This window comes from Populus nigra, chromosome 16, assembly GCF_951802175.1.
Source record: "Populus nigra chromosome 16, ddPopNigr1.1, whole genome shotgun sequence".
In the NCBI taxonomy this organism is placed as follows: domain Eukaryota; kingdom Viridiplantae; phylum Streptophyta; class Magnoliopsida; order Malpighiales; family Salicaceae; genus Populus; species Populus nigra.
In genome coordinates, this window is record NC_084867.1 from 3,089,252 (window position 1) to 3,114,708 (window position 25,457).

General features: G+C 32.5%; 4 protein-coding genes and 1 long non-coding RNA gene across 8 annotated transcripts; 3 read left to right on the forward strand and 2 right to left on the reverse strand.

Moving 5' to 3' along the window:
* Positions 1–351: 351 nt before the first annotated feature.
* On the reverse strand, positions 352–3,521 carry LOC133675392 (uncharacterized). Of its 3 annotated transcripts, none has more exons than XM_062096739.1 (6): positions 3,399–3,521; positions 3,088–3,222; positions 1,961–2,097; positions 1,662–1,748; positions 1,222–1,380; positions 352–637 (listed from the first exon to the last, which is right to left on the reverse strand). In XM_062096739.1, the coding sequence occupies exons 2-6, from the start codon at positions 3,218–3,220 to the stop codon at positions 539–541; spliced, it is 615 nt and encodes a 204-aa protein (XP_061952723.1). In that variant the 5' UTR covers positions 3,221–3,222; positions 3,399–3,521; the 3' UTR covers positions 352–538. The 3 variants fall into 3 exon arrangements, with proteins under 3 accessions (XP_061952723.1, XP_061952721.1, XP_061952722.1); XM_062096737.1 differs by having other exon boundaries at positions 3,076–3,222; XM_062096738.1 differs by lacking the exon at positions 3,399–3,521 and having other exon boundaries at positions 3,076–3,391.
* Positions 3,522–4,266: 745 nt separating this feature from the next.
* LOC133675159 (uncharacterized) lies at positions 4,267–4,998 on the forward strand. The gene is made up of 2 exons (XR_009835356.1): positions 4,267–4,378; positions 4,520–4,998. It is a non-coding gene; the product is annotated as an uncharacterized LOC133675159 (long non-coding RNA).
* A 2,655-nt stretch (positions 4,999–7,653) lies between these two features.
* Positions 7,654–11,591, forward strand: LOC133676143 (uncharacterized). Its single transcript, XM_062097740.1, has 4 exons — positions 7,654–7,969; positions 8,389–8,534; positions 11,030–11,148; positions 11,236–11,591. Exons 1-4 carry the CDS (start codon positions 7,755–7,757, stop codon positions 11,335–11,337), a joined length of 582 nt encoding a protein of 193 aa, XP_061953724.1. The 5' UTR covers positions 7,654–7,754; the 3' UTR covers positions 11,338–11,591.
* Positions 11,592–12,572: 981 nt separating this feature from the next.
* LOC133676144 (signal recognition particle 19 kDa protein-like) lies at positions 12,573–16,645 on the reverse strand. 2 transcript variants are annotated; one of them, XM_062097741.1, is made up of 5 exons: positions 16,484–16,645; positions 15,893–16,088; positions 15,704–15,803; positions 13,937–14,089; positions 12,573–12,927 (listed from the first exon to the last, which is right to left on the reverse strand). In XM_062097741.1, the coding sequence occupies exons 2-4, from the start codon at positions 16,070–16,072 to the stop codon at positions 13,959–13,961; spliced, it is 411 nt and encodes a 136-aa protein (XP_061953725.1). In that variant the 5' UTR covers positions 16,073–16,088; positions 16,484–16,645; the 3' UTR covers positions 12,573–12,927; positions 13,937–13,958. The 2 variants fall into 2 exon arrangements, with proteins under 2 accessions (XP_061953725.1, XP_061953726.1); XM_062097742.1 differs by having other exon boundaries at positions 15,893–16,085; positions 16,484–16,609.
* A 3,811-nt stretch (positions 16,646–20,456) lies between these two features.
* On the forward strand, positions 20,457–21,564 carry LOC133675602 (uncharacterized). The gene has a single exon (XM_062097027.1). It carries the CDS (start codon positions 20,837–20,839, stop codon positions 21,326–21,328), a length of 492 nt encoding a protein of 163 aa, XP_061953011.1. The 5' UTR covers positions 20,457–20,836; the 3' UTR covers positions 21,329–21,564.
* Positions 21,565–25,457: the final 3,893 nt, after the last annotated feature.

The following is a 25,457-nucleotide window of genomic DNA, read 5'->3' on the forward strand; positions in this document are numbered from 1 at the left end:
CAGGACTAGCAACAGTTGCTGGAAACAAATGTCCAGGCTAGAACATAAGACGTTTAGAGATATCACCATGTTAATGTTAAAAAGGATTCTTAGCATCGGGATTGTCCGAGAATCGCTCAATCTGAATCCATTCAAACTTTAAAGTTTTTCCATTCAAAGGGAATGACAGTTATAAGAAGAAAATTTTTTTTACCAGGATCTCAATCCACTTACTAAGAGCTCTTGTCAAGCTTTTGTGATCCTTACACATTTCAGCCCTTGGAGGAGGCAAGAGGTGAACTGCAACTAGCTAGTTTTGATTCAATATGCCACATTTTTTTATGAATATAAAAGGAATGACCCAACAGTAACTTTGGACAATGAAGATCACCACTGTAAGATTTTGCAGTTGGAACATCACATTGTAACATATCGGTTGATACAACTGAGGTAAACCTCAGACTTTTAAAAATGGATATAACCTATGAATGTAGAGACCATACTCGATTATTTTACAGCAACTTTGTGGACAAAGGGTTTAGTAGAGGGTAAGGGAGCTTTAGTTGATCTTCTCACCACTTGCTTGGCGTCTCTTCTCTTCTTCAACCTGTTCAAGCAACGCTTCTAACTCTGCTTCTGACAAGCCCTCTAACCGCTTCTGCAAAACCGGATTGAGGCCCGATTCCATGTCAGGAGCAAACAAAAGAGGAATTCAAAGTGGTTATTGGGTATTTTCCCATACTTTTTCCATATACTAAAAGAATCTAGAGTCCGGTTCTACACAAAAAGGTGTGAAGTGACTGACTATACATGTTGACAGATAAACGAAGATGCAAATAAAAGAGTAGATGCAAGAAAACTTTTGCAGCATATCAAACATCAAATTGTCAGCTTTTACCAAAACTCCTTTTCCACTAAATGAAATGAATGGCTACCCTTCACATTCTTTATGAAAATATATGAGAATTGTATGGAATATTTAAGTACTAATTTGTTAATAAGAGCAATTCAGGACTCAGAAAAAAGAAAGAAAGAAAAGAAATATGTAGTTTTATTTTGTTTTTTCAACCATTTACGAGATACTACAAGATATGCATCTAAGAACAAGCATACAAAATCGATCAAAAAGGAATCACTGTCGCAGTAAATAAAAGAATGTCATATATGCATCATGCATGACTTTTGGCAAATAAATACTTTACTTCTGCAGATTTGAGAAGAAAACTCTACAAAAAACAATACCTCCATGACTTTGTTTTCATAATCACGAAGTTGTTGGGCATATGTCATTTCCTTGTTTGATACCCTAAAGATGTATGTTGAAATCCATCCAACTGTTAGACCCAAAACTAATACCAATTGAACAACATTCCCTGCTTGTAAAGGATCAACACCAGCATACTGCAGAATCCATCATAAAAGGACCATCAGATAATGCAAGTATACAGCGAACTATCTCAATGCATGATATCTATCCATGATTAAGAAAAACAAATTCCAGAAAACATCTTAATGTAACAAGCGAAACATTGCAGCACAATAAAAACTGCTAATGCATTACATAGCAGTTTACTCCATCGATCGGTGAGGCAGTGCAAATTGGTGTGTAAGTAAAGAGGAAACAGAAAAGAATGGAAATGGAAAAGGTTGGAATGATTTTAAGGATGAGAATGCCACGATACCTCCAATCCACTTTCCAAGCCAATGCCGAGAACTGTGACTCCAAGTCCAATCAACAAGACATCCTTCCTGTTGTACCCAAAAGGAGTCTGTTCTAGGAACAAGTACAAGAAAGATATGAATACAACATCCAAGTCAACAAAATTAGAACAACAAAATGACTGACATTCATTTAAGAGGCACTGACATTTAGCAGCCAGCCACTTTTACACAAACAAGGAAATCCTTTATTTTTTTAAGTTAAAGAAAAAAGGAATAATCATAACACTCAAATTCATCATGAGTAGCTGCTCGTACATGCCTTGCCTTGATCGGAGGAACCATCTTCACTGCTACTACGGGTAGTAAAGGTCACTTTCTTTGACATCATGCTGCCAAGTCCTTTTCTTGGAAAACAGAATTTTTCCTTTCTATACAAGCTTTGTGGAATTAATCTTCCTGAATAGTTGATAATATCATATGTAAGAGTAACACTACAGGCCTTGAAAACAAGAAGTGTCCTTGCAACAGTACTCATCAAGTCTGCTTGATAAATATTGTCAGAACAGGGATCCAAGAATAACTAATACTCAAATCATGAAGTTGCGTTGGTAATTGGTAATTGCATATAATTTATTGGAACTTAAGCTCAAGGTAAACTAATATCAGTGTCAACACAAACAACACATGAAGCAAGAAACATTTTGTGCATGCTGAATTCAGGACAGAATTTAAAATTGGGACAAAAAATTCTAATTTCATGTAATTAATTTGCAGTTAGAACTATAGGTTAACTAGCATCATTGTGAATGAAACACATGAAATCAAGAAACAGTGTACACATGCTGAATCCATAGCAGAAGTTGATGTCCGTGCATCTTGGCTGGGCTACACATTTTAATTGCTAAATTATAATAAAGAATCACATGCCTCATTAAGGACCAAAAGAAAATCTTGGGAGGAAATGAGGCAATCATAGTATCCAATCAGCTGCAAAAGGAAAGGGATAAAAGGGCATTTCCGTAGGGATCAACAACCTAAAGATACTCAACAAGTATTCATAGCTACCCTCATAGATTGGGAACAATTTAGATTATTAATTGGAGTTTCAAAAATCGGCTCAAATCTCAGGGCATTCTTCAATAGTGCAAAAACATGCCTAGATTTTATCTACTTTTATACCCAAAAGAGAACTTCTAGAGCTAATCTCACTAAGACCAATCAATCTTCCATCAGATAAGGAAACCCCAACTACAGTTACTCCTTGAGAATACATTTGAAGCAATTCAAAGTAAATCAGTCCAAAAAAGACTAACAAAAACAACAACTTTTAGATTCAAAGAATTTTGAAACGAATTATATCATCTAAATAGCTTTCATCACATATGAGGAGCACAGAAACAAGACAAAATTCAAAATAATAAGAAAAAAAAGAACCTGCTAACACACCTCTCATGAAAGCTCCAGCTCGCAATTGCATGAATGGAAGAGCTGAGAACCCCACAAAGGAGGTAGCTCCATTATTTCGTAAGATGCTGCAGTTTGGGTTTCCATGCAGTAGAGAAGACATCCCTGTACTCATCTCTGAAGTCAAACACAACAAAACTTTAGTAAACTCATCCACCACTTCGTTTCTTGCTTTTAGATTAACTCATTGATCAAGAAAGGTCCCTTAAACTTGTTCTCTCTTTTCCTCTCAATATGTTCCATAAAAGAGGCAAAATCAGAAGAGAGAAAGGAAGAGAAATACGGTACTGTACCAGGATGAGGAAGCACTGGGTGGCTAGTGCTGCTCGTTGCAGTAAGGCCTCTTGATGAGGGAAATAAATATGGCCCACTCAAGGCTATATCTTTTTTCAAGAAAAATTGAGATGACGGATGTCAGGGACTTACAAATAACTTAGAAGCTGTAGATTAGTAAAACTAATTAATTAATACAAAGCTGGTAGCCGTACTTCACTACGGTTAGATTTTCAAGTTAATTTTTAATATACTGGTATTATTAATGTATTTTCAAGTATTATAATTTTTTTAATAGAAAAATAAAAAATTATTATTTATATTTAATAAAATAAATTAAAAATATATTTGCCAATAAATCAAAAAAACATTTAACGCTACTTCAAAATTAAACTAGAAAGTAAAAAACAAATGCTCATGCAAATTTTTAACATAATTATTCTTTTTATTTCATATGTTTTATTTTTTTAATGGTTCATTTTAGTTGTTAAGAATAAAAGATTTTTAATTTTATAAAAGCATTATACCAATAAAATTTATTTATATGAAATATCAAAAGAAAAAAAAATTAAAGACAAAATACAACAATCTCTTTCTTTGAGGTGTTATAAAATTAAAAATTAATTAAAAAATTAATTACTATTTTTGAAAAGGTGAACTAAACAATTTAAAAAAAACATAAGAGAGGGTACTAATTAAATTTTAAATAAAAAGTGAAAAAATAAATAAAAAATAAAGGAGTATTAATTAAAATTTTAATAAAAAGTTTAATAAAAAAAAATAGAAGCCAGACATTGTTGGGTTTGATAGGTCAAACCCACGTGTCACGGTTTAAATTGTTGTATCAGAACACCACTTTTATTCTAGTATTACTGGTTAATAAAGATAGATATTTTCGAGGGAAATGGAGTCCACACAGCAGGTAAGATCAGAACTTGATGCCAAGGCAAAGGAAGGAGAGGTGGTGAGAGCCTTGAAGCTCAGGAATTCCTAGCTGAACGTAACCCTTTCTCCACCCAGCTTTTACGTTTATCTCTGCTGGTTTAAATTTGCATGCTTGTGAATAATCACCTCTTCATTGTCAACTTGGAAACTAATACTACTAATTATGATTCTTGACGTTCGTGATCATTATGGCTAGAGAGGAGCCATGGAGGACCGTCTACAAGGGACTTGCTAGAAACTGAAGGGTACAACAAGGAGGAGGCAGGCTGTGAATTCATACACCCCGCCAAGGAAGAACCTGTAGAAGAAGACCCTGGCCCAGATGCAGGAATTGATGCTGACAAATGCAGAGGATGATCCATACCTTGACCAGGAACTGCCTGTTATGGCTGCTTTCTCCTTTGTTTCTATATGTTTGTCAGGTCTCCTAATAGATATGTTAGTAGCATGAAGCACCAGTTCTGCTCTGCTGCATGTAAAAATAAACAGCCTGTTTGCTAGCATCATCCCGTTGAAACTTGTTGCCGTCTGTGTCATCTCTTGTAACATGGCAGTGTTTCATTCTGTGTCATCTCTTGTAACATGGCAGTGTTTCATGAGCTTCCACTAGGGTTGGAGAAAGAGCACATGCAACAACTTTCTTGAAATTACAAGACAGAATCTATTTTTCTGAAACTTTAGAAGGAACAGTCAATGGCAAGGAAAATTATTTGCCTTGGAACAACAGATCATACCTGCAGGAAACCACCTTTCACAAACAGGAAGAAAACTTGGAGCAAAACTTTCATTTCATTGATATAACATGTTGAAAAAGATCGATAACAACCTCAGCATAACTGCCTCCACACTTGAAGTTTAAACTCTTCGGGTATCCTTAGCCCGTTCTTTCCCAGGTCTAAATGAGAGTTTATAAGATGTGTAGCATTTGTCTCATTTGGGATCCTTCCTTTCTTCGGATGAACAGAGAGAGGATCAGAATGATTCTTGCTGGGTATTCCTGAAACTATTAACGCGGAGTATGATGCGCGCAGATGAATGATGAGTTGCAAGAAGAAACTGGCCAAAAGAAATTGGAAGAATATTTTTGGAAATCTTACAAATCCTTGAGATGTTACCTCTTTCCTTTTCTAAGAGAATTCTCTCCTCTTCCAGAAAACCGTTCTTTTCCATCCAAAACTATCCATTCCATCTCTAGAGCTCTTCTAAAGATAAATAAGACATTTGAGTAAAAAAAATCACCTGGAAAAAAAGCTGATTGAGATGCTTTAATTGTTCTATAAGAGATTTGAAAGAGAGAGAGAGTTTGAAATTTGTATTCTAAATACAATTATTTTTTATCAATAAAGGAAAGTGTTTTTCTTAAAATAAAAAAAAAAACACTTTCCTGCCATAAAGCATTACTTTTTTCTTTTATTGAAATTCAGTTTTCTTGATCAATTACTTTTTTCTTTGATTGGAATTCAGTTTTCTTGATCAACTTTCCTTATGTTTATCAAACATAGAAAAATAAGGAAAAAGATTTTCAAAAAACTAAATTTCTGAAAACAAACAAGGCATAAGATAAATAAAATATTTGAGGAAAAAAAAAGTCATCTAGAAAAAGAAATGATAGAGATGCTTTAATTATTCTGCAAGAGATTTGAGAGAAAGAGTTAGGAATTAATATTCTAAACATAATCTTTATGTTTTTTTGTCAACAAAGAAAGTATTTTTCTTAAAATAAAAAAAGAAAAACATTTTCCTGCTAGAAAGCATTACTTTTTAGTTTTTTTGTCCGGAATTTAATTTCCTTGACCAACTTTCTTTATATTTACCAAACATTAAAAAAAAAATAAAGAAAATAGTTTTCGAAAAAATAAATTCCTTAAAATAAACAAGTCCTAAGTTTTATCTGTTCAGTCTGTCCACAAATACTCCCAGAAATAAAATTGCATAATGATTGAACGACGAGCAAGCCAATTCTGAACCGCTGCGCAGCTCCCCTTGATACTGGAGAAAACATGGGCAATCTAAAATGCAGAACGGAGGCATAGGCCGAGTACAATTTCTTAGCTGAGCTTTGCCATTACCTATTGATGAAAGACATGTTGGAGAGAGAGCCCTTTCTTCGCAAGATCCTCACCCCCATTTTTGGAGTAATTGCATGTAGAACGTGTCCAGTTCCATTCTTTGCCTCTGCCATCTTCCATCGCAGCAGAAAGTTCATTGTGAGCTTAAGCTTCAGAGCAATAACCATCCCCCGTCAAAGTACTCCTTTTGTTCTACTCATCAACTGCTCATTCCAGAAATATCAAAATCTTTTAACCACGCAAAAGTCATATAACTATTTACCACCAATCGTGTCTCCATGGATCAACACCTCTACAATCATTAAGCTGACCTTTGGAAATAGAAACCCATCAGTTTGAAGGTAATATCAGATTGCAAGGGGATAACAAAAGATGACAGCAGACCACATGAGCAAATAATTATTCACAAAAAACTCATTTTTCTTGGTAGAACTGCCGCGTGGGTTGATTAACGCTTCTTTTAAGTTTAAAATCATAGCTTCCCGGCGATCACCATCAAGCTTCGAAAGAGAGTAATGCCATGGTAATTGATTGAGTATGCGAGGCAGTTCTCAAAAGAAAAACAATCTAAATTTGCTTTTTAATGGCAACCACTACATGATCGTCTTGACCACTACATTATTGGCATTGAGGATGCCGGATTTACAGTGAAAGTCTCTGTGTTGTTGTTCTGGATGGTAAAATTTACATTTCTGATAGTCTTACTGCTAACAATAAACCCAGAATGACTCTGTTTGCTCCCTCGTTACCAAACAATGGAGAAGATAATGGTCACGTGATGACAAGAGGGTTTATAATGCTAGTTTTTCATTTGAAAATATATTTAAATCATTTTTTAAAAAAAAATATTTTAATATAACCCATTAAAACAAATTAAAAACATTAAAATAAATTAATTTTATATAAAAATAAATAAATAAATTTAAATTTTAAAAAACTCTTATAAAATATAAAAACAAAGGAACTTAATACTATTTAGCTTTCAAAAATTAATAGCAATGAACAATTCTCAATCAAGTCCTTCTAATTAATTTTCATTAACTTCTCCATCATATTGTCTTCAAAACCATAAAATATTATTGGACGAAATACATTAATAGAAATTTACAAAATGACCCAATTGAGAAATATGGGAAATCGTGGGATCTAATTTAAAACTTTACAAGTTTGGGATGTGATTAAGAATAGGTACATTGATCAAGGACTAAATTAAGAACAAAATAAAACATCAGTACTTTCTTTTATTAATAAAACCGCGACCGAGTCTGTACGGTGCCGCTGATTAATAATCTGCTACGGCCTCAAAAACCCACCGAGTGTTTATCACCGGAGATATACCACTCTGCCACCAATTAGCAGACCATGAAGTTCCGGTACGCCATGGTATGTTCGTCCAATCAGAACAGAAGCATGGAGGCTCATTCTCTGCTTAAGAGGCACGGATTTGATGTCTCCTCTTATGGAACTGGAGCTCACGTTAAGCTGCCTGGACCTTCCCTCAGAGAACCAAACGTTTACGACTTTGGCACCCCTTATAAGCAAATGTTCGATGATCTCAGGCGCAAAGACCCTGAACTGTATCCTCCTCTCTCTCTCTCTCTCTCTCTCTCTCTCTCTCTCTCTACTCTTCTTTTTCTATAACCTTTGGTTGCTGAGAGAATCTCCTTTCCTTTGCTTTTTTTTTTTGTTTTGGATTATTTAATTGGGGTTATGGTATCGTATTAATTGGTGCGAAGTTGGGTTTTTGTTATTTTAGGAATTACTTCAAAACCCAGAAAAGGGTTTGAAGAAAATAGCTAGATATGGTTGCATTTGTGATGGAACTGGCGTGTGTTTTACTGAAAAATTGTAAGGAATTTGAATTTTGATCATGGGGTTTCTTCCTCTTTTTTTTTTTTTTTTATTGATTTAGCTTCTTAAATGTGAAAGGAAAAGCTTATGGTAACTACGTATGTGATTTTAAAGAAAAAAGTTGAAACCTTGACAAGAGTTTCAGTTACAAGCGAAATGGGATATTGCCCATGCTTAAAAGAAATTCAGGTGTGAAACTGGCACCTCAACGCTGGCAAGACAATGCTGCCGATGGTTCGTTTAGTGTGGTGTTCACTTTTGAAGAAAAGGTCTTTGATATGGTTCTTGAAGGTAAAGATGTATCTTTCGTTTTGCATTTTTTGTTCCTTTGGATATTTTGATAATAATGAGTTTTGCAGTTACTCTGTTCATATGCTTGTATAAAAAACTCACTTTTAGCCATTGATGAAAAGAGCTTTTAGACTGGGGTTCTCCATTATTTAGTAATTAATGTCTGAATCTTTTTGCCCCCAAAAAAACACGAAAAGAAAAGAAAGTAATGTCTGAATACTAATCTTGATGGTGAATGGTAGAGGTAACTTCTTTAGCTAAATCAAAAAGGTTGGCATCCTAAAAGTGATACTCTTTGAGGTTTTTAGCTCAGTCTTGGTACTTATAATGCTCAACAACTCTTGATAGAAAGTCTATAGGGAATTATTTAATGGAGTCAAGAACAGTGAAGATGAGATTGAGCCTGTTCTTTATGGTGCACTGCTCCTTGCTGCTTTGTTTAAGAAGCTCCTCGTTAGTGGAAGTTCGATCTAAAGATTTTAATATAACTAAATGAATCTAATATGTGATGCGTTGTGTGTTGTATGTAGAAGAACATGGGAAGAATGGGTGCACAAAACTGTTTGCTATTGACAAGTTAATCAACTTGAAGGTGTTCTTCCTATCTATGTAGAGATGTTGGAACAAATACTGCTTAAGTTTGGGGGTTTTAAGGTATCTAGGTTGTTTTGTTAATTTAAATTGAGATTACCTTTATGGCTAACATTAGATGAAACCAATCTGCGGCCTGATTACAATTAGGTTTTTCGGGGTCTAGTTGTCCTTTTGGATTTAAGATATCAGATTCTTGCTAATTAAAACCTTTTCCCTTTTAAGTTTCATTTAGAATTTTTAGGATTGCATGTTTTTGCATGATTAATATTTTAGTGCCTTTGTTCCCTTTATAAACTTAGAGCACAAGGGAGAAATAGAATATAGCCAGCGTTTTCATGTTGTTTAGCTGTCATTTCTTACTTTCTATCTAGAAGTCATGCCATGGGGAACCTTTCAGGCTTTCTTATTGTTTGCACTGGCCTGTATGTTTTGAGCTAGCTGAAAGGTAATGTTCGATTTTTCTGTGGGTACTTGGGAAGAACGATGGAAATAGGATGGCATTCGCTGTTCTTGGCATGTCTTCCCACACCCCTTGGTCCATAATGTAAAATATCTCTTTACATGGATGGTCTCTAAGCTATGTCAACAGTGAATGGCTGAGATTTCATAGAACTTTGTAGAAGGATGTTATGTTTATGGGTTTTATGGAAATCTCAATACGAGGCTAAAGGATAAAGAACGAATGATGATCACTCCCGAAGCTACAATAAAAAGGAAATAGGTCAAGCAAGCTCACCAAACTAGTTTTAAGAAATAGCTTATACTGTTAAAAATACCTGAATGAAGGTCCAGGGTGTTATAGCTCACTCACAAATGTTCAGCTTTCCCTTTTTCTTGTACTATAAGATTTATGAACTATTGCAATTGTTGTCCCAGTCCCGTTGTTTCAAAGTCTTGATAACATTTGTGTTAATTTGATCCATCTCATAACCATGTCTTTGATGTGTGAGTCTGAATACAAAATTATGAAGCTCTGCAATCAACTTAAAAAGCCGAATCTACATTTGTTCACCTGGTTGTAAACTGATTTGGTAATTGGAATGCTATGCATTTATCATAAGTTCAAAGTGTATCCATTTAAATAAGTATGTTGATATCTATTACATATGGTATGGAAAGAGAAAATATATAGTAACTAATTGGGTGGGTGCTAGCTAGCTTAGCAGAAGGGTCTCTTGGTGTCATAACAAATAACCCGGGATCAAATCATGCTGACAATTGAGATGGGGAGATTAAGGGAAAAGGAAGGCCTACCCCTGTTATAAAGCCCAAGCTCCAATGGGTCTTCTAATAAACAAAGAAAGGAATTAGTTGGTGCAATGGAGTTTGGATGGATATATATATTGACGAGCTATCTAACACATGCTCAAATAGATACAATAGACTAGTTTGTGAGGGAATGAAGAGTCTCTTGAATATACAAGAACACTTGATCAGAAATGTTAAGGAAACTGAAACTGAAAAAGGAAAGTTTAGTCCATGAAGTTTCCAAGTAACTCCTAGATTGCCTTGTGGAATAGTCAAGTGCTTACAAGTACTTTCTATTGACTTGATTTGTTCAACATTTGAATTTACTTGAAGTGTGTGTTTATTCATGGAGTTAAGCTTGCATAAAAATCATTCACATAAGTTGTGGAGTGCTGAATTATATTATAATCTGGTTTAATATCCGCACCCCCACCCAATAATGATGTAAGAAACCATGTGCATTGCACTTCTCAAGTCTGAACATTTAGTTAAACATGTGATGAAAAGTTTGATGACCATGACGCCTTGAAGATCTCCCTGATGCACAACGTATGCAGATGCATTTGGTTTGTAATGCTGCGTATATAGATAGTGTTTGTCCTTATCAAAATCTCTTCATACAATTATTTGATCACTGCTTTGAAAATGTGCAGATCTCCATAACCGTGATCATGTTCTTTTGAAAAGTGTGCTGGTGATTAACTTAGAAGTAAAAGATAATCACGAGGAGGCAGCTGTAGGAGGTCAGCTCACTTTGGAACTCTGCCAAAAGGTAGAAATCCTATTTTGCATTAAATATACCATCTATTGTTCAGTTCTCTATGTGAATAGATTTTGAATGGATGATTGTTCTATATAGATTGAGGCAGTTGAATCATGGGAGGACTCCATTGATGAGATTATCACTGCATTTGAGGCAAAACACCGGAGAAAGCTGGTGTATAGCATTTCCTTCTACTGACGATGCATCACCGACACTAACAAAATGATTCATCCTTTTTTATCCAGACGTGGAGGCTAGCAATGCTTGTGATTAACTACCTTTTTTGCTGTTTAATATGTAAATTTATTGTCCCAATTCCTGGGAATAAAACTGTCTCAGTTCACAAACAGAATTCATGGGATTTTAAGCTCAATGCATCTGCTCAAACCATGGAGACTCGTTTTAAGTTCCAAAATTTAAATTATCTCAGCGAAAGAAATTAGTTCAAGAAATCGCTAGTAATGCTTGGCAGGATTCAAAACTAAGAGTTTGAATGAGTAAATTTTATTTATTTATAACCTAATTTTCTGTAGCTAAAGTATTAGTGTCATTTATTTATATTAGTTTATGGTAATTTTGTTTTCATAACCATCTCATACTTACTTGTCAGGAGTAAATCCTTCTTGTCACTTTTGACCTCATAGGCAAGGTATATTATCGGACATTTTGACTTGTATTATAATCTCGTTTACGCATGTAAAATATATTAGCTTAACTTGTAAATATATAATTAGTGTGTCATATAAAATATTGCATGTGATGCTGTCTCGTTTAGATTGAATTGAAAAGCAAAATTGATAAGTCAATAACTTGAGATATTCAATTTTACAGAGAAAAACTCAGTTAAAATTTTGGTAGAACATACTATATAAAAAAAAATCCTAATAATTCCAAAATTTAAGTGTTTTATCTCGGATATTTGGGCTGTTACAAATTATATTAGTAAATATTTATTTTTTTTGAATTCATTATTGTTATTTTTATAATTATCGTCAGCTTTTTTTTATATATAATTACATTATTAAATTAGTTAAGTTCATTAAACCTATTTAAATCAATAGTCCGGTCCAAAAGTTTTCTTGCTCTTTAAACACTATCTTTGGCATTTTGTATAGGACCCTAATAAAGGGTAGCTATGCAATTTATTTTTTTCTTGTGGTAAAGTGGATAAAGCACGAGGCCTAACCCCTCAAGAAAACAACACCAGAAGCATCTCCTATCAAAGGGATCATTCACCCCAAGCTCCACTCTATAAAGGATTAGCCAAAGAAGCAAACCATCTTGGTCACATGACAGAACGCATCATAAGCCACAACCCATTCTACTGCACCAATAAAACTACAATAAGAGACGAGGTCCATTTCTGTCCTGATTTCGACTTCTTTTATTACTGGACAAGCAGCAGAGAGGAAAAATAAGAGAAGGATGACAGCTGCTACTAAATTTGCACTACTTGATAAGATCAATCGGTTGGAATATCGTCTCTTATGCATGCTGCTCTCTGATTGCATTAAATTTTAGTATCAACTTTGATATAATCCAAAAGCACAAAAGAGCAAGAAACCAAAAAACAATGTTCCATGCACCCTCATTAGCCAAGTGGTGTGTACCTAGACATTTCAGTGATTCTGAGTATCTCGGCATCAAAGAGCTGACACTCACACCAGATTAGTATCTTCAATCGTTGGAAGGGGTTTTCAAGAATGTGGACACTCACAGATCAGCATGAGTTTTGAGAAGGTTACATGCTCTGTATTCCTGGTTCACCGATTACAAGCAACTATTTTCCTGCAATAAACAAGCTCGGTCATGCATATTTCCAAATTCCAAAGGAATGGAGATGATAGGCCCAGCATGATAAGACAACTAGAGCTAGAACATGGCACCAAACTAACAACTCAAAGCAGTTCATGTCTATGTGCAACAAATTAAACGTGGGATATTCATAGTCCTTTAGTTATTAGCAGGTCAACTTCAGCTAAAAAAAGAAAACATTTTACAGTGTGCCATATTAAAAGCTAAAATAGTCAGGTTAAACCCAAAACAAAACAATTGATCATACAAGTCAGGTTGAACCCATCGAGTTGATCATACATTTTCTCATCAAGAATTGCAGGAAAGTTAAAGACCAAGAATGTTGGCAATCTGTTCTATGACAGTTTTTTACGTGGACACTAGATATTTCTTAATGCTAAGCAAGAAGATGAAACCAGCAACTCCAAGATACACATACTGATGCAAAGATGCTACAACAAAAGATATCCATAGTCCTTTAGTTATTAGCAGGTCATCTTCAGCTAAAAAAAGAAAAAAATTTACAGTGTACCATATTAAAAGCTAAAATGGTCAGGTTAAACCCAAAACAAAACAATCGATCATACAAGTCGGGTTAAACCCATCGAGTTGATCATACATTTTCTCATCAAGAAATGCAGGAGAGTTGAGGACCAAGAATGCTGGCAATCCATTCTATGACTGTTTTTTACGTGGACAATAGATGATATTTCTTAATGTTAAGCAAGATGATGAAACCAGCAACTCCAAGTTGCACGTTCAGATGCAAAGATGCTACAACAAAAGAAAGGCACGCCATATAATAGCATATCCATATTACTTGAATTGAGGTTTCACTTTTCACTTTGTGAAAAGATATGCATACAAATTCACTTTGTAGAAAGACTTGAATACAAATGGTGTACAAGAACAGAAATTTTTGATAAAGCAAGATTCTCATCCAAATCTTTTCATGATAAAAAAAGAAAAAGTCAAGTTTCGACCAGCTAGTTGCAAATCAAACCTGATCCTCTCTCATGAAGAGACTATCTTTTCTTCTTCCCACCCTTCCCAGACTTGGATGTTGCAGCATTTGATGTGGATGCTGGCTCCTGCTTCTTGGTCCTCCCAGGATGTCTAGGTACCAATTCTGCAACATGGAGCATAAGCTGTTTTCCTGCAATAAAGTGACATATCAAATTTATCACATATGAAAAATTGGGCAGATACTCGTATACAAGTGACATCAGCCCATCCAACTTTGAGCTGATTTTTATTAGTTCTTTCCCCTGATGCTTTACTTTCATGATAGATGCAACAAAAAAGCACCTTTTTTTAATTTTTCTTCTATGTTCCCCTTTCATTCCTCCAGGTCAATGAAGTACAGTGCCATGGCATATCAGGCGTGATTAGAAACAGCTCTCAAATTTCTCAACTAAACTAAAAGGCAACAATTATCAAACAATCCAGATCACCAAGTGAACCGCTGGTATTTCATGAAAATGCTGGTAACTACTGGTTAACATGCAAAAGGTATTCACCAAATCATCAATTAAGACAACATATATGAAAAGGCTGGTTCAGCTTACAAAGTAGTGGATCCCTAGTAGAAACTAGTCTGGTGCAATACTAAATGCTAATGACACCATACACACTAAACATACTAGCTTCGAACAGGTTATTTTCGTGTGTCAATATCCCTGCTTGAAAGGTTTATATGCAGACTAACAGGAACCAACACTCATGTCAATGATTACCACCCCTTGGAAATTAGGGCCACTGAAATGATACCACCAAGTCACCTATATGTTATCCGCAATTGAATTAAATGCAAATAGGATTATCAGGGAACAAAATAAACATGTGTCTGCAGGGCAGGTGGAGGGGCCAATCAATGTCATGTGGGAAGTATAAAAATAAACTGTCATACAGGGAAAAAAATTTTTTTAAAAAAAACCTCTTACAAGTGTTGTGGAATTCACCAGTATGTATGGGTTGAAGGAAGTGGAAGGAAAGTAGTAGAGTTAAAAGTTTAAAAGAAGCAAGTTAGAGTTCTTTTGGATGTTAAAATGAGAGAAGACAAGAAGGGGATTGAAGGAAAAAGGAAGTCAGTTACATTTCCAAGTTCATCTCACTTACAGGAGGAAATCAGCTAAAAGATTTTCAAATATATATTATCATTTCAAAGATGCCTGATTCTTCTATATATTTTTGCAGGAGTTTAGCATTTGATAACTTGATAGAAGATTTCACACATTCCTTGTCAGAGTATCCAACCAGAAGGCTGCTTCACTTAATAATAACTTGGGAGATGAAACTAGAATAGGAGCCATAAAAGAAAATACATATTAAACCGATTACAGGAATACTAGTTACAGTACCTAACTACCTCTTATCCTAAGAGGAGTCAACACAATACCAATCAAAGAGATAAAAGAAATAGGTTGTTGGATCATGTAATGTTCAGCATGACAAGGAATTATCGACAAGATAAAATATCCAACCAAACAGCTGCTTCACTTAATCATAACTATGGAAATGGTCCTAGCTTGTGAATCAATAGGAACTAAACACAAAACCGTGATGGCTCAGTTCCATAACAATTACGTTGGACCAATACCAATACAATTAAAATTTAAGCATAGAAAAAACTATATGTGTACATATCCATCAGTTTACGCATATTTAAGAAAGAATAAAAAGATAAAAGTAACTAATGAAAAGGAAATAAAAAAAAAAAAAGCAGGATCATATCATACAATAGACAGAAAAGAGGGTAAAGGATGCTTACTGGAAGGAATAGCAGGATTAGATAAACTCCCATCTTCTCTTTTCAGTAATACCCTCACTCTACCTACTTGCATGAAATCTCGAGGATATGCCTTATCAATCTATGATATCAAAAAATCATCATAAAACATAAAAAAACAGCAATCACAAGCTCTAACTAAAAAAAACAAAATTGTGGATTCAAACAAACCTCAATTGCAAAAGGAAGTTTGAGATGGCTACAACAATCACCTATCTCGACACAAGTGGGATTCTCACATGCCTTTTCCACGCTAATCCGCCTTCCTTCAGCTATTGTTTTCTTTGAGTTAATGTAAACAGGATATAAGACCACCCATTTCTTTATATTTGGCATTCCTCCATCCATCATTAACTATCTCTCCCTACTAAAAAACCCACTCTCCTTAAAAATAAATCATACAATTCAAGCAAGTAGCAATGCTGATCTCAATAATAATAATAATAATAATAATAATAATAATAATAATAAGCAATGATTTTATATACCCAGAAGTTAAAAATCAAAACTTCAACAAACTAAACATGGAGTTAATGAAAATTGTGAAATGGGGTTTCTAATGTTAAGGAACTGATTCATTATTTTCATTCAGATTCTACAATTGACACAAAAAATAAAAAAATATCTTGACAAGGGGTGGAATTTCAATGATTGACAGCTAAAAAATAAAAACATTATGTGAATTCTAAAAAAGAAATCAGTGTTAGAAGAAAAGGAAACTGGATTTCGTAATTGCAAATGAAAGAGAAAGGAAGGGCTCACCAATTGAAACCCTGGCTTCGCGTCTTGCTGTGTGAGATCTCTGGTGCTGAGGAAAGAGGGTATGAGAAAAGTTAACTCGGATTCGGTTTCTACAGTTTTTTGTTTTATACTAGTTATTAAATATTATTTTATCTCACAACACATGATAGATAACATATCAAAAATGCCTACACGATGTCGTGGGCTTATAACATACTTATACGTTGTTATGAATTTATAGAAAATATAAAAAATATATATAAAGAAAAAATATTCCAATTTATAATATTTTCAAGAAAACAGCTACAAAGTTAAATTATTAACAAACTTAATATTAAAAAAAATCAACAAATAAAATTTCAGAAAAAATCATAAAAAAAACAACAGGAAAAAAACCATGCAAGAAAAGACTGTAGAAATCTATAGTGTTTCATGAGAAAACCTATAGTTGTAATTCTCAACTAGCTCAATATTAAAAATAATAAAATCAATAAAGATAATTTTGAAAAAAAATCATAAAAAAAATCATGTGTAGGAACACTGTAGCAATCTACAGTGTTTTAAAGACAAAAACTATGAAACTAAATTTTCAACTAGCTCAATATGAAAAAAAATTGACAAAGACAATTCTGGAAAAAAAACAAAAAAAATCATAAAAAGAGAAAAAAAAAACCATGTGAGAAACACTGTAGCAATCCACGGTATTTTAAAGAAAAAAAACTATAAAGCTAAATTCTTAATCAACTACATATTAAAAAAATAAAATCAACAAAAACAATTCTGAAAAAAAATAAAAAAATGAAAAAAAAGACAATTTTGGAAAAAAAAAGAGCAAAAAAATAGAAAAAAAACAAGTGGGGATAGTTAAAGCTAAATTCTCAACCAACTCAATATTAAAAAGAAATTCGACAAAGATAATTTTGAAAAAAAAACATGTGGAGAAACACTGTAGAAAAACAAAAACCATATGAAGAAACATTGTAACAATCTATAATGTTTTTTTTAAAAAAAAAACTACGAAGCAAAATTCTCAATCAACTCAATATGAAAAAAATAAAATCAACAAAGACCATTTTGGGAAAAAAAAAAGGAAGAAGAAAAAAATTCAGAAAAAAAAATCATGTAGGGAAATATTGTACTAATCCATAATGTTTTAAAGAAAAAAACTACAGAACTAAATTCTCAACCATTTTAATATTAAAAAAATCGATAAATATAATTTTGAAAAAAAACCCAAACAAAAGAATAAAAAAATGAAAAAAGAAGAAAAGACCGTCTTGGGATAAAAAGAAAAAAAAAACATGCAAAATCCAAAAAACAAAAGGAAAAAAAATGAAAACAATATGGGGGAAAAAAAAAAAGGGAAAAAAAGAAAGAAAAACAAAACATAAAAAAATAACAACAAATAAAAAAAAATATTATGAGAAAAGTTAAAGTGCTTTCTTTTTCTTTATTCTATTGGAATATTTTTCTTAATTTATATTTAAGAGTAAAGTAGTAGTTATTTTTAAAATATTTTTTATTTAAAAATATATTAAAAAAAGTAGTAGTTATCTCATTAATTGAGGAAGGAAGGGGAAATAAACACTTAATTGGCTAAGAATGTGTTTAGAAGTGTAGGTACGGTTGTTTTTTCAAAGTGTTTTTTACTCAGAAATGTATTAAAATAATATTTTTTATTTTTTAAAAAATTATTTTTTATATTAGCGCATTAAAATGATATGAAAATATAAAAAAATATTAATTTAAAATAAAAAATAAAATAAAATTTAAATTTAAATTTTTTAAAATTTTTTTAAAATATAAAAATAAATCGAGACTAAAGCATAAGCCCGTGTCTCAAATGCATGGCAATAATACAAGGTGGAATGAAAGCCCAAGGTACATGTATGCTTTGTTATATATATATATACACACACATATATATACACACACATATATACACACACATATATATATATATATATATATCAGTCCCGCAGCGTCTAGAAATAGTTTGCTAGCTAAGCATATATATATGCTTTGTTGTATATAATAATAATCTACATCTTCCTCGTTGAATGTTTTTTACTTGATGAAAGATCCACAAGTAGTTCAAATAAATCACTAATTAATATATTGAAACAGGAGATGATCATTAATTTGCTCTTTTAATTCCCTCCTTCTTTATGTCCCAGCTAGCATTATTTAGTACCCAAAATGGATGCTTCTCTTCTTCTATCAATGAAACTTATCCTTGGCTTATTTTACTTTTTAGTGAAACTCAAAAATGAGAAATATAAAAAAAAAAACTTATTAATTCACTGCCTCAACCGGTTGTGGTAATTTAAATTCACTAACCACTGATTTGAACAGGTATAATAACGGTTGTTTCATGTAAAAAAAAACTTATTTTTTTTTTCTAAACCCTGATATCTAGAAGTGCATTAGACCCCAACTAATCCGGTTGAGCTAGAATGGCCCATTAAAAGATAAAACTCTTCTAGTTATAGTATACTTCGTTCACAAGACTCGAATTTAAAATTTTATTTAAGAAAATAAATGCCGAATTACTTGAACCAACCATCATTGGGGTTAACATATTATTTGCTAGTTAATAAACAAATTTAGGTTATTAGGTTATGAGGTCAACTCGTGGATCAACAAGTCATCTTGACTCAATCATTTTAGTATGGAATACATCATTTTATTTTCTTTAAAAAAAATTTCTTTTCAATTGACCTATTTTGAATTTAATATAAATAGCTTTTCTAATTCAACTTAAAAACTGACCTGATTTACATTTTAAATCATAGCTTTTAATATAATCGAGCCAGGTTTGATAAGTGCATCAAAACACACTCATAAAACTCAACTTCGTGCTCGATTTTGGAGTTGAAATTGAAGAGTTGCCGGGCCAGGAAGTGGTCGTAAAAAATGAAAACGTACCCAAAGAGTCCCAATCTTGCCAGCTACGGCGATGATCATTAAATTGAACCATCTCCAGCTCTTAATTTGTTGCCGTCAAGCATCATTCTAAGTACCGACGCCCTAGCTAGCTAGCTAACAACCAAACTTTAATTCTTCTTCAATGTTGTTTCAATTCTACAAAACTCACCAAACTTTTTTATCATTAGTTGTTCTAATTAAGATTTCATCGATCTAATTAGGAATTAAATTATTCTATGTTTCTTATTAATTAAACGCGTTTTAATTAATTTCATGATCATTATGTAAAAAAGGTAAACAAATATTATAATTCAAATATATTTTTGCATGAATTTGTATATTTGGACACACCAATTAATTATGTGAAAAGATGGGAACAAGTTTTTCTTTTAAAAAACAAAATCAAATTCGATATGATTATGCTCATCCAATATGCACTCCCATTGGACAGCTAATTTAGAACAAATATTCCATAATCTAACAACTAATTATTGTTAGATTATGGAATATTTTGCTACCTAACGTATAGAGACCATATATATATATATATATATATATATATATATATATATATATATATATAATATCGTGCAAAGATTTCTGAGATTGGAATTATTTCCTGTACATATATTCTTTCAAATCTGCCTGTATATGTAATGATTCCTTCGTACCTTGCCTTATATTGCAGTATACGTAATTAAATACATGTATATACTCTTTATAATACATAGGTTTTGTATTTATTAATTTGATTTCTTCTCTTCCAGGCAGAATTGTAACCATGCATGTAGGTGGATGAAAAGCTAGAACAACTACAAATAAATAAGTATTTATATATCTATATGTTTATTTAAGGAGTTAGGTGGCCCGTAGGATGGAATCGTAACAAAGACTTTAAGCTTCTTACCATGCCCAATCATTAGTTTGGTGCTGTCCGTAAGTGAGCTCTGCTCCATTTGTCCCACCTCCTTCTCCATGCCTAGCCATGTGCTCTCCTTCATAAACAAAAAATGGAAACGTTTATTTAAACCCTAACAAAAACAAATGGAAAAGGGAATCCATTACTGTGACTTTTCTGTGCTTTACAGGTTTGTCCATACTCATATTTTTCCATTTTCTAGCTGGAACGTGTCTCCTCTTCACGCCCTAACTCCTTCTGCTGCACAAATAACCCATGCACCTTCCTGCCTACCCTATGAGTGAAGTGTGTGATCTTGAATTGAATATTGAGACATCTTAACCAACAATGGACAGGGACCCTTCCTCTATTCTTCAACCACCACTATGCATGATAAATTGGATCATTTTGAGCGACCCCATCAACCTCAAATCAAGTTATTTCCATCTGTTTATATAACCTTTACAAATTTGATCTCTTCGTGTTAAAGAAATAGCTAGCCACTGATCTGATCTCTTTTTCTCTCCCTCTATCTTAGTTTGTGTCTAATGGGGAATGCAACATCTTGTGCTCCGTCAATCATCTCAAATGGGGTAGTGAAGGTCTTGTTCTTTAATGGTGGCAACTTGCAGATCTACACAAAGCCAGTTAAAGCAGCAGAATTAATGCTAGAGAACCCTGGACAGTTTGTTTGTGATTCTACAAGCCTAAAAGTTGGTCATCGTGTTCATGGTCTATCAGCTGATGATCAGCTAGAGAGGCGCCAATTCTACTTTGTTTTGCCCATGGAACTTCTCTACTCTGTGCTAACGCATGAGGAAATGAGCTCTCTCACTTACAAGGCTACCAAAGCATTGAAGTATAACAATTTTGGCAAGATTTTTCCGGTCCTTAGTGAGTTTTGCATTTTCCCTTCAGAAGGAAAAACAATGGACAGCATGGCCACAGAACCACAGCCTATGGAGAGGTATTCCAAGCAAAGATCATGGAAGCCCGCCTTGGAAACCATTGTTGAAACTCCTAATTGTAGGCGGCCTTGATGATCAGCATATATGGTTTTTCTTTTTCTTTCAATTTCCTTCTTTTGTTCTTTCTTTCTTTTTCTTTTTCTTTTTTTCTTTTTTGGGGAGGCTGACATTTTGAGTAGATTATTAGCAATATGCGCCTGTCAAGTTCATTATAGTATAAGTTCTCCAGCTATTTATATTCAAAAATAGAGAAGTTTGTATTAGAATTACGACATTTCCTATGAAATTTAAATGATACTGTTGCTATACCTCAACCTTATTAATTGAACTACATACTTTTTAAGATATGATCACTTAATTTCTGAATATAACTAAATTCCATTTAGAACTATATATGAAACAATTATAAATAGAAATATCATGTATTTCACTACCAGAATTTTTAGATTTAACAACAAATTTTTTTATCAGTATTTATATTCGCAGTCTGTCAGCACAAATTTTCCTAACGGGTTCACGGACAACAATAATCCGTTGGAAAAACTCTCATCAATGATTTGTGGTCTGTTGATGAATCCATCTGTAATAATTTTATTGATGGGTTTATTGACGGCAAAACATGCTAAAAAATAAAAATTTATCCACTTCATTCTGTCATTTTTTTCATAAATGAATATAAAATATCACCGATAAAAAAACCATATGTCAGCCCATCGAAGATTTCTTTTGTCCATCAATATTTTCCTCGGTGAATTTGACATATAACCATCAAATAGACCGTCTGTAATTTCATTAGTAAGTAAATAGTGACAATGATATTTGCAGTAATTATTTTTCAACTCTCTAGAATATATCAACAGAATCCTTCAGTAACCTCATCAGTAATAATTTAAAAATATTTTTAAAAAATCCATTAAATATAAATAGAAAATAAATTAAATTAAATTAATATCATTTTGATAATTAACTAGTGAGAGTGGTTAGGTCGGTATAATGCTTATGTATCATAGTGGGATGCACGAAGGAATGAGATATTTACATATATGCATCTTATAATTACTAACAATGATTATATGATTTGGTACATGAGTATAACACAACAAATCATTATTCCGGATCCCGAGCAGGTTCCTCTATCTAGATATATGCAGTGCGAGCAACATGCTTAGTGGATTCAACATCATGTAAGTAATATAATCTGTTTAAGATTAATGTATGTTAATCGTTGAGTTTTATGTATTTATCTTTTAATTTAATATTAATGTTTTATTAATATTAGGTTTGCTTCTTGTTACGAGACAATCGAAAGGCCGCATCTTATTTTTGTAGTACTGATGAAGAAAGCAAAGTTTACACTGTAGTATCCAAGTGGTTAAATTTTTGCTGCTCTGGACTTGAAATCCTTGGAAAGAGGTTAACTCTTAATGGTGTCATGGCAGAGAATAAGATCACTCAGATACGAGCAGGAGCTGGATCCGGTCGTATTATTGATAAGCTCAAATCATCCAATAGACAAAACGACGTAGACGTAAATAGATAGATGAGTTCTGTTTGTATATTTTGAAATTACTTGAATATTGTGTTATTGTATTATTTTATATTCATTTTGTATGTATATATATTTTCTTTTTTGTATTCTTGGGGGCTACTTATGATTATAGAATATGAGAATATATTGAGTTTGATTAGAATTTATTAATTACAGTTATTGTAATTTTTAACAGATTCTTTTAATTAAAATAAAATTTTAGATATAACTTCTATACAGAAAAAATTATATTTAGATTTTGAGATATCATGGTTTAAAACACAATATTATTAAAATATTTTAAATCCCAATATTTTCAAAATATATTACTTCTCCAAAACATTTTTATCACATATTATTTTAACATTTAATTATATTTTAGATGCTAATAGACAAATTTATCCTCTCAAAATTGCATGCAGCAAAATGGGCCTGGGTAGAATTGACAGAAACCGTCAGCCGTATATTGTTGTTGAATACATTGGGGCCTGGATCAGAATACAATCATGTCATGATTGTTTGACGAACTGTCAATGTTAGTGGGTCATTTGTCATACTTAACGGCACATTCAGAAAGGCAAGTGCTTTCCACATTGACAGCTAGCCAATTAGCCATGCCACGCTGCGGATGGAATTCTAAATTATTTTGTAATAGAAGCATGTGTTGGTAATATGAATATACTTTTTAAAAATAGATATTTAATCTATATTTAAAACAATATGTAGTTTAAGTTCATATAAAACTATTTGGAAAACAATGAAAGGCGCTAAAATAATTTTAAAATAGTGGCATAAATAAATAATTATTTAAATATCATTTAAATAAATTTATTTATTTATGAGCTAGATATGCGTGTTTAGTTTCGCATGAAACTCAGGCACTTCTAAATTTAAAAACATAAATTGATGTAATTTTTTTTTAATAAATTAAATGACAAGTCATTTATTTTATTTAAAATAATAATAATTGGGGGGTGATTGTCATCTTTTTCAGTACTAAAAGTTTTTTTTATGATTGGAAAATTAAGGTAAAGGTTTTTAAATCTCAAATCCTAGATTTTAACAATTATTTTACTTAAAAACATGAAGAAAAAAAACATAATGATAAACCTCCATAACTCCATTTTTAACAACGAAACATATTTTAATGAACTTAAAAACTTAAAATTAAATCAAATAAAAAATCACGAGTTTAATCTATTTTTTTGACATTGTTGAAGATAAAAATTACTTTCATTAAATTTTTTTCTTAAAAATGAATTTATAAACATTAAAATCAAAATTATTCTCATCAGTTAAAAGTTTTTTCTCTTTTTAAAATCTCTCAACAACTTTTTCTTTTTTTTCATGACCCAGGAAATGAAACACGTAACAAATAATAAATGAAGTTTGAGATCGAAAAAAAAAATCCAAATTCAGAAGGAACTAAACTCTTAAAAAATAAAATAAAAGATTTAAGGTGTAGCTTTGCACACCTTTTTTGAACAGTCAACTTGGGGAAAAACTATCAATTATTTAATGTCAAATTTAATTTTTATTTTTTGAGTTTTATTTTTACATAAAAATTTAAATTTTTTAATACAAAATTACCATGTCATTAAATCTCTAAAACAATTATGGACAACTTGGACACACGCAGAAACGAAATATAAAGAGAAGGATAAAATCTTGAACAAAAACAAAAGAACTTTTAAAAACTAAATTGAAAGAATCTCCAGCTTGAAGATAAAATAAAAAAAAGACTTGGAAGGATCGAGGAGTCTCATTAGGCAATGATGCAATGCTTATGAATAGTTAGTGGTAAATGTTAATCTTCTTTTTGCCCGTTCCGGTCGGAGACAACGTTGAAAGCTTTTAATAGAATGTGGTCCCATGCTAATGATAATATTATGGACAATGAAAGAAGAACACTAATGCCATACTCGTTTTTTTTTTTTTTTAATGTGTATGCCTGAGTTAGTTTATATATACTTTAACTAATCCTACGAGCCTTGAAATTAATAATCATGTAAATTTCTAGTAACCATAAGGGAACTCGAACTTTTAACTATTAGAAAGCAAAATCAAAAGCTGACCAGTTAAGTTATCCATTAGAATACACTAATGTCAATAAGATTGGTTCTGTGTGTTGTTTCAAGATAATTTATTGTAGTTCTCATTGAAACCAATCAAAGGAAATGTTTTTGATTTTTTACTGTTTGTTCATGAAAACCATATTTCGAGGATATTTAGAAGTGTAGTAGCTATAATTTTTAGACCCGGCCCGATCCAAGACCCGAGTTCCGGGTTTTGACCGGGTTTTGACCCGAGTTCCGGCCCGGGTTATTTTTTTAAATTAAAACAACGTCGTTTTAGTAAAAAAACAAAAGTCAACGGGTTGCAAATGAGTTTTTAATCGGGTCTTGCCGGATCAGCCGGGTCGTTGGGTCAACCTGTCGAGTCACATCGGGTTTTTCCTTCCCTTGTTTTTTCTTCAACTCGGCCCAGTTCCAGCCCTGGATCGGACGGGTCACAGGTCGACCCACCAGGCTAGGTTTTAAAACTATGACGGTAACAGTTAATTTTCAAAGTATTTTTTATTTAAAAATATATCAAAATAATTTTTATTTATTTATTTTTGACAATAGCACATCAAAATGATCTAAAAATATAAAAAAAATTAATTTAAAATAA